At 50.5% G+C, this 8998-nt stretch overlaps 3 protein-coding genes across 3 annotated transcripts; 2 read left to right on the top strand and 1 right to left on the bottom strand.

The window, feature by feature from the left end:
• Window positions 1–789: 789 nt before the first annotated feature.
• Window positions 790–3310, top strand: VTN49DRAFT_5790 (uncharacterized protein; the record flags this gene model as incomplete). The annotated part of the gene is made up of 6 exons (XM_069413886.1): window positions 790–957; window positions 1022–1666; window positions 1741–1895; window positions 1943–2128; window positions 2178–2528; window positions 2581–3310. 6 exons carry the CDS (start codon window positions 790–792, stop codon window positions 3308–3310), a joined length of 2235 nt encoding a protein of 744 aa, XP_069266513.1.
• A 317-nt stretch (window positions 3311–3627) lies between these two features.
• On the bottom strand, window positions 3628–4420 carry VTN49DRAFT_5789 (uncharacterized protein; the record flags this gene model as incomplete). Its single annotated transcript, XM_069413884.1, has 3 exons — window positions 3628–3717; window positions 4120–4226; window positions 4285–4420. 3 exons carry the CDS (start codon window positions 4418–4420, stop codon window positions 3628–3630), a joined length of 333 nt encoding a protein of 110 aa, XP_069266512.1.
• A 2091-nt stretch (window positions 4421–6511) lies between these two features.
• On the top strand, window positions 6512–8511 carry VTN49DRAFT_5788 (uncharacterized protein; the record flags this gene model as incomplete). Its single annotated transcript, XM_069413883.1, has 3 exons — window positions 6512–7001; window positions 7081–7585; window positions 7650–8511. The coding sequence occupies 3 exons, from the start codon at window positions 6512–6514 to the stop codon at window positions 8509–8511; spliced, it is 1857 nt and encodes a 618-aa protein (XP_069266511.1).
• Window positions 8512–8998: the final 487 nt, after the last annotated feature.

The following is an 8998-nucleotide window of genomic DNA, read 5'->3' as shown; positions in this document are numbered from 1 at the left end:
CCGTGGTTTGCAGGGGGTGAAGATCAGGGCGAGAGTGATCACGTGACTTGGAAAGACCTCATTTGCGGAACGAAGGTCGACGACAACAACCTGCGAGAGGCAGCGGAAGATTTATCCGCTGTACCTAGGTAGCTAAAGCCAAGTATTTTTAGTCCAAGCATCGGACTCCCAATCTGCATGTCTCATAGCTGGAATTGTTGCCACCGGTTCCCTGTTTCTGAGGTCAGGACAACGTCATAAGCAAACCAAATGGCTGGGACACAACCCCCAAGCCTCCCGTCTCTGAAAAACGCCACCGCCGAGCCTACCAAGGCACGGGTGAGCAAGCAAGCAACGACGAACGAATTACCAGAAGCCAGGGAGAATGAGACAGGTGCTCTTGACTTGCATGCGCCACATGATGGATCACTCAGTCTATCGAATGGTGCCGGCAAAGTTGATAGGTAATCATCGAACAGGTCAGGTTCCCATCAGGGTTGCCTATTTATCACATAACTAGGGGTATATTTACGGGTGATTCTTGGAAGGGGGGCAAAAGAGTTGTTGATCATTTTTTTTTCGACTATATACAGTATTCCTTTTGGCTCATCTGAAACGAAACCCATTGACTGCTTAAGCTTCGTGTGCAGGGAGAGAGAGAGCAATCGGTGGTTTATATCTAATCCTTAGATGGACGACAGAGGAAGTGAGACTAGAAGCGCGAGGGATTCGAACATACTTCAGAGTTCCGGAGACGGGGCAAGTTTTACGCCCGTGACGGTTTCTACTACGACTACGACTACAGCTACAATGCAGCAGCAGTACCGGCCCATTGTGCCGGGGCCTACATCCCCTTCACCGGGAAAGGAGCCTCCGCGGAAGAACCCGAACCCGAACCTAAATCCAAATCCGAACGCAGCGGGATGGAAGAAGCGCGTATCAACGGCGTGTTTGGCATGTAAAAAGTCGAAACGTAAGGCAAGTTTTATGTCTCCAACTCCCTCCTCTGGGGAAAAATGCTGACTGTGGTTGTTTGAAAAAGTGTTCTGGTATCCCACCCTGCGACAACTGTCGCGCTCTCAACCGAGAATGCATCTTCGACGAAACGCTGGACCAACGCCGACGGGTCGCTGCCAAGCGGACGGCGGAAGAGCTCGAGTACCATCGGGACATGCTCAATGATTTATTTCGGCTGATCCGGACGGCGGAGGAGCATCGTTCGCAGCGGTTGTTGGAGATTATTCGGAATAATGCGCCGCCGGAGGAGATTCGTGCGTTTATTGACGAAACCTTGGCAGAAATCAGGGAGCGTGAGCAGGGAGGCCGGGTAGAAGGAGCAACGGCAGCTGCGGAGAAAGATAAACAAACGGTTGGCAAGCTGGAGCAGCTCCGCCGACGAACTTCTAGTAGCAGTATGGCGGGTGCTCCACCGCCGTTCCGTCGAAAAGTTATGGATGTGCATTTTCTGTGTGATACGCCGCCCATCGAGGTGCCGGCGAGACCGTGGACGGCTGTCACCGATGACGATCAGTTTGTCTCGCATTTGGTGTCGCTGTATTTTACGTGGGAGTATCCGTTTTATGCGTTTCTTGATCGGGACGTGTTCCTCCGACATATGAAGGCGGGGGAAATTGAGACGGAGCTTTGTTCGCCGTTCTTGGTGAATGCGTTGCTGGCGACTGCATGTGTATGTGCTTTTCTTTCTGCTCGGTTTCGAGCATGCGTGCGTGTGTGGCGTGCGTGTGCTGATTCAGAGAGCAGCATTATTCAGAGTTTTCCGAGTCATATGCTATTCCGGGCGACATTGAAACCAAAGGGTTGAGTTTTCTCCGAGAAGCGGAGCGATTGTTACAGGATCTGGACGATGAAGAGTATCGGCTGTCGACTCTACAAGGCTTACTTTTATTACACGGAAGGTAAGTTGATCGTTTTTGGTTCATTACTGCTATTAACTTTGCGTCAGATATGCAATGTCCGGTCAAGACAACCTGAGCGATATGATGCTCGATAGAGCAATTCGAATGGCAGAGAAAGCGGGCTACGTCAGCCAAGACAATGACGAACCTTATGAACTCGGCCGTGTAGAGGAAGAGTCTGATGAGTCCATCGCACTGAAGAGGACAATATGGGGACTGTACCAGCTAGACACGTGAGTAATCGAGCCAATTTTGGCAGAATTACCACTAATAAAAGTCCAGAGTAACGTATCCAGCAGTTCTCAAGCCGAATCGAATAAAGCGGGTAAACATTGCAAAAATACAGCGTGCTCCGATTGAGGAGGATCGGAGCTCATGGCTGCCGTATCCCATGCACAAGGCTCCCAGGCTAAGCTATCACGGGACATACTTACACGAGGCTTGCCGATTGAGCGAAATTGCGGCCGATGTCTCGCAGAAGTTGTACGCAGAGGGGTATGAGTCTCTCGAGGATAAAGAGCGGCTCTCGCAGGTCGTGGACAAGCTCCTTATCCGGCTCAAAGCGTGGCATGAGGCGCTACCAAAAGAGTTTGATCCGATTCACAGGCCGCCGGCGCATGTTCTTCTTTTACAGTAAGCAACTCGTCTTGCAACTCAGGTCCAACCCCCCGCTGACTGTGAATAGGATGCGATACTACTCAATCGTAATCACCATGCTCATATGCCCCAGCGGATCACGCGAACAATTCAAACCGCTGGACCTTCCCCACAGCGAACAAAAGGGCAGCGCCGACAGCATCTGCATCGCATCTGCGCGTGCCATCGCACGGTTAGCACGTATCCACCAAGAAGAGTATGGCATCAGCCGATCGCACCCCTTCGCGCTATACGCCATCAACATGGCGCTCTTCGTGCTAATTGGTGCCTGGCGACGCGACCTGCTACCGGATCTGATGACCGACCCGGATTTTATCGGCATGATCGCGGCATTTTCGGTGGTCACGATGCGGTCGGTTCGGGGCCTTCATGTGCGTGCCATGTTTCGGCAGTCGCAGGGGCCGATGATCCTCCAGTCGGACGAAGACATTGGGAGATTGCCGGAAGCACTGCGGGAAGTATTGCTGGATGACCAGCCCGAGAATTCGGAGGCTACATTGCCGTTATCTTCTGAGCGACAGTCGTCGGAGAAGGATGATAATAGTAAGGCTGTGGCGGATGGAAGTTCGTTGTCGTCGCCGGGCGATGATCATAGTACTAGTAGCGGTACGAAAGAAGAAGAGCAGCGGAGGCCAGAGTCGACTGGAGGAGGTGATCATCAAAGTGGTGGCGAGGAGGAGGAGGAGGGATCGACGCTGTGTGAGATGTTGAGTCGCTACGAGGAGTTGAACTTGGGACAGGAATCTCGTGCTGACTGAGCCTGACCTTGACCCCTCAATATTCAATCATTAACAATTTGAACTGCATGAATGTATTTGCAACAAGACAAGGGGAGAACAACTTTCGATCGGAAAGCTGAAAAGCTGAATGGGAAAGGAGGCCCAACTCGTGTTCGCGTCAATCAATCAAAACAAAGACACGTGACTCAGGGACACCTGAAATTAGGGCTTTTGTGCTCGTATTCCGAAGGCTCTAAACTGAATCTCGAAAAACCTTCATTCGCATGATAAGATCCCTTCTTAGGAAAAGTACCAAACGACTTGATTGGATTCATCTAGCGGACAAAAAAGCTAAATCAGAACAGTCTACGCTCATTCTTGTCGGCTTGGCTCATGACGTGACTCGACAGTGATCCTTGGGCGGGCAATCTCTCGAATGCGCGGAACTGTCATCTCCGTTAGCAGACAGACTTGTAAGGAGTAAGTGTAGAGTGAATTTGTGATGAGAGTAATCATCGGCCTGATGAATATTGATGAATATTGTAGCTTGTGGCAGATCCCCCACGGGATAGTGATGATTTAAAAAAAAAAAATGGGTTGTGGTTGTGGTTGTCATAGAACAGGGCCGTTGAAACAGCAAAGTTCATCAACCCGATCGGCTCGGCTCTTCAAACGAACAAACAAACAGAAAAACCAGGAAATAACCGAGAAAGTGGAGCTGCTTGTCGACCTGTCATCTGAGTTGTGGGCCAGTGAAACCTAAAAAAAAAAAAAAAAAAAAAATAATATCCGTTGCTTTATTTTCCAAAAAAGTATTGCAGCGGTGATGAGTATGTAGTAATTTGTACCTCTAAAGAATGTAACTCTCTTGCATCGTTGTTTGTCAACCGGTTTGCGGGTTTCTGCAGGATTTCCCGCGAGCGGTTTGCCCATTCGGATTGGAGAGAGTTTTCATCTACTGGTTCTCTTGTGAGCTGAAATGAAATATAAGGATGAGATGAGTCTTGACAAACTTGATGATGTTCCTGCGAGATCGATGGTCTCACGGGTGATCTCATCGATCTCCTCATCTGTCAGCCGCTCCCCGCGGCGGGCGCGGTCGTTCATGACCTGGCGAAACTGCAGAGTGGAGCGTGTGTTCTTTGACATGATCAAGGTTGACCAAGGTTAATTCTTTGTTCCGTACGGAATACTCGAAACTCGTATTTTCAGTCAGAGGATCAGTCCAGGAAATCGAGCTGTCGAGTAGCGTTCGTTGTTTTTGACAGACATTACAGAGTACTATTCAATATATTGATCATTTTGAATGGCCACTGAGCCACCAAACGTCAGTCTTGCCTCCAATGACTTTTTTGGTTGCCTCTGATGTCAGCGAAGGTCTGACTACCGAAGTGTACTCCGTACATTCGTCGAAATACCTACGGAGTATCAGAGGCTCAAAAATGAAACTCGCGGAACATTGAAGCTTCGAAGCAGAACCTCTTTCCAACCGGATTTAACTTTAATTCTGAAGCCCCACACACAAAAGACGGACTCGGACGACCGAGTGATACGGTGACGTGCGAACCAACGGCGGACTCTCGGACTCGGGGAACAAGGGTTCGGGCCTCCGAGAGCGACGAAGGAACAAGGACTGGCTCAACGCCAAGGAACTTTCCTTTTTCTTACGGACCAGTGTCCTATCAGAAGGACGCAAGAACAAGCAGGACGCCGCATCGGGTAAATGTTTGCTGACTCAGTTAGCCTGTTAGGGCTGCAGAAACGCCGTGTTAAACGTATCCCAAACCTCTTTCGGAGAAGATAAGGGCGGCTTGGCATTAGTATTTTCCCTTTTCGGCTCCCGCGGCTGCAGAATTTCGCTTAATTTGGACGGAACTAAACCTTATTGGTAAGGGATTAGTAAGCGCCTTATGCCAAGCTGGTTTTGTCACACGCTATCTGCAGTGCCATTGGCCAGGATATCAAGGAGTGGGTCAATCCCACATTCTCAAAGTCAGCGGAGATCCCGATTACATTCCCCACTGGCCCCATTGGTTACAGGGGACCAAATTGGGTAAATGGTGAAAGAAAGAGGCAAATGGGGAAGCACTGAAGCCGAACCTAAGCCAAGCTTGTGATTGAAAAGTCCGGCACAAAGGATGCACTACGTTTTTTTCACATGGGACGGTGCCATGGATAGTGGCTACACTGTTGGGACTTAAGAGTTGGCCCAAACGTCTACGATGATTTGACAAGGTTAGAACTAGGAAGATTTAAGAGTCTCAGATACAAATTAAACTAGGCTTGGCATCGCAAGCGTCATCTTGTTATTGGTTCAAGGAGCACGTCAGCTGAAGCCATGACCTGGAAACTGCTTGGATGGCCTTGGATCGACTTTTGGCGATGGCAAATGGGCGTTTTGCCGCGCTGTAGGGCTGTGGCTTGACTGGCGTTTTTCCTGGCGTCCCTGGCATCGAATTCTCCGTCTGAGTCCGTTCATTTGCAGAATAATTCAGAGGTGAGTTTATTTAATTAATGCTGGCATGGCCCGATGCATAAGCCGGATGATTTAGCGTTATGCAACTTGTATATTCTGGAATCTCAACGGTCTGGTCAGCACAGGGCGCACGGAGCAGACTACGTGTTTGGGGATCGTTATCGAGAAGAACTTGCTGTCGTTGAATTTCAGCCCCTATATTGTATATTCCCTGCCTCACTTTTTTACTCCGTACAAGAACAAGAAAACTTGGTGCCAACATGCAAACTAGTAACCAATCACGTCACCACGATTTAGTGGATTATTCAATGGTCCAACCAATAGTAATGCATCGATTCAAGTTTCTGGGCTGCCGATTACCAATCAAACACAGCAAAAAATTACACGCTAATAATTTGCGTAGTTACGTCAAGTTTCCACTTGGCAACTCTGTAATTTGCAAGGATTTCGGAGTAACCAGAATCCTGACCCCAATCACCAGCTCTGCATAAAGCGGCCGAAAGTCTCGCCGCGGTGATCATCAAGCGGAGACGCCGGACTAGCCCGGGATTAGAGTTCTGAATGCATGGATGCAAAGCCTAGTTTAGATTCAACAACTGACAAGCTCCACGATTTACCGAGCTCTACAATGAAATCCTCTTCAACTTTATATAAGGGAGATATCCACCTCCCGAGCTGAGCCCTCAGAAGTACTACTACATTGAGTACTAAGTACATTGACATAAAACTCTTATTCTTGGGTTTATTTTTTTTTTCCCCCTATCATGGTCAAAGAACAGGATACAAATTTCATCTTCGTCAACGCACCCACAATCCTCAATGCGGGTCCTCGCGATGCCCGCCGAGAACTGCGCTCGCAGTTGATGCGGCGCGTGTACATGAAGAACCATAATGTCGCAACGCCATCAAGACAAGGTTCGGTCGAGGCCCCAACTCAACAACAACAAGCTCCCAAGACAGAACGGGTGCCGGGATGTCAATGTCGCTCTTCGCAACGACATCGCCCTAGTACAGCCCAGCGAGTGCAAAAACGGGTTCAGCGAAAAGGCCGATCACGATCCGGTTCTGATGACTCTTCATCCGAGTCGGACGACCAGGTGTGCGAGAAATGCACCCTCCAGTCCCTGGGCCGCAAGGTCAAAGCCGAGGTAGCGAGTGGCGCGATCCAGACTCTGGCTGCTTCCAAAGTCGACCCGTTCAACGGGCTCGAAAACAGCGCGGACACTCCGAATTGTCAAGAACTGATTTACCATTGTGAGTTGTGACGTTTGAGACCCCGATGGTGGCTCATTTCCGAGAAAAGGAGCGTGGTGGAAGCTGATTTGTTTGGGAGTCACCGATTTCCTAATCCCTGCCCTGGGCCAGGCGAACAACTGGACGGACAATGCGAAACAAGAATACCTGCAGAACGTAACGCAGCCGTGGCTGCTGCACACGATGTGCTTTTGTGCTTCGGTAGACCTGGAGCACCGCGAACGTGTCGCCGGAATCACCGGACACAAAGACCGCGCCATTCAGAGCACATTTTACCGATACACTGCGCTTCGCGAGGTCCGCCGGGAACTAGAGAAGCGGCCGCAGTTTGGCTCCATCAGGGCCGAGTTTCTGATCATCTGCGTTATGCTGATCTGTGTCAGCGACCCGCAGGGAGAAATCCCCCGGGACGCACGACCGGACTACAACCCGTTCAGCAGTCCGCTAGCTACATTAGGGGCAATCGATGTGTACGGGCTCAATCCACTGCATCCTGTCCACTGGCAGGGTCTCAACACGATGGTTGAGCAACATGGCGGCTTTGAGAACTTGAAACTGTACGGTTCAAGGTTTTTACTGTCCTAGTAAGTAACTCCTGACTATCAAGTTGGTTTTTTTTTTTTCCCGTTACTAATAGATGCTATCCAGCGCCGCGGTCAAATACTCCATGCATACATTAACACGGCCCATCTACCCGCCAGTCGACCACGACGGTAACGATCTCAGAGACAAATCCGCACTAGATGTTCTCCAAGTCCCCCGCTCGAACATTCACTGGGATTCCGGAGTCGGCTTCAAATTCCTCGCGCGCTACGGCATTCTACCATCCGTCATGCAGGTTTTGGCAGAACTCGGCGAGCTGGCACAAGGCATCAACCTCCTCCTCCCCCGCATGGAAGTCAAAGAAGTCTCGGATCACATCTTTGAGGCACGCAACCTGAACGTTTACCGACTTCTCAGCCTTCCGCGACCGACAGAGAGCGACGTTTCCAAGATCTTTGGGCCGCAAGTCGTCCAGGGCGAATCGTCCTCCACCACCACCTCCTCCTCCTCCACTTCTGATCCTGCCACTCCTCCTTCCTCGTCCTCATCCTCGTCTCCCTCGCCTGCTCTGGCTATCTACAGCGCGTGCTGGACTGCCGCCTTCCTCTTCACCAGCCAGGTTGCCATGCCGTTGCCCCGCAGCCGGCCAATCCGCCTCATGGGGGTCCCGCAACTCGACGCCGCTTCTCGTGGATGCGACGCCATCGCTGCGGTCAACCCGGATCCATTGATCCGCCAGTTCCAGCTCTATTGCGCCGTGCTCGGTGGCATTGCCGCAGAGGACATTGACCCGGAAACACGACAGTCGCATGTCCTGCGTGTCCGGCAGCTCTGCGAAATACTCAACCTCCGGTCCTGGCAACAGGTCGTGAGCGTCATGCGCATGTTTGCCTGGATGGACGTTGCCATGGACCATGGAGGCCGAAAATTATGGAATGAGGTCATTGAAGGGTTACGGACATCCTGAGTTACGATATTTTTTTTTCCAATTCTCGGTTTTTTTCCGTGTATAGTTAGATGGGATTTCTCGTGCTTTGGAGTTATGATTTGACGGGCTTGCATTGTGGTTACAATGGCAATGGGGACACGATACCATTTCTCGGATTTCAAGAGTTACGCAGCTCAGTTGCCAATACCAGTGTATGCAGTACTTCATAGGCATCGGTTACTCAAGAGACTTGATGACAAACCAATCTGACCTGACTCATCCTCGGAAGGATCAAGATTGAAACCCAGCCCTATACAGACCAACCTAATCAATATCCCTCATAATTTCCCCCCTCATGAGGAGTTATTTTCAAAACGATCACACTTGAGCTAATTCCAGACCGCATGTCCCAAATTCCAGGCAATTTGTCCATGCGCAGCCGCACGGGCAGTCGCCTAGGGCAAAAAGTCCCACAGGGGCGACAATTAGAGGGACCCAGGAGCGGGATGAATACATCAACAAACTT

This window comes from Thermomyces lanuginosus (genome assembly GCF_041956635.1).
Source record: "Thermomyces lanuginosus strain ATCC 200065 unplaced genomic scaffold VTN49scaffold_35, whole genome shotgun sequence".
In the NCBI taxonomy this organism is placed as follows: Eukaryota; Fungi; Ascomycota; class Eurotiomycetes; order Eurotiales; family Trichocomaceae; genus Thermomyces; species Thermomyces lanuginosus.
This window is presented reverse-complemented; position numbering and strand designations above follow the sequence as displayed.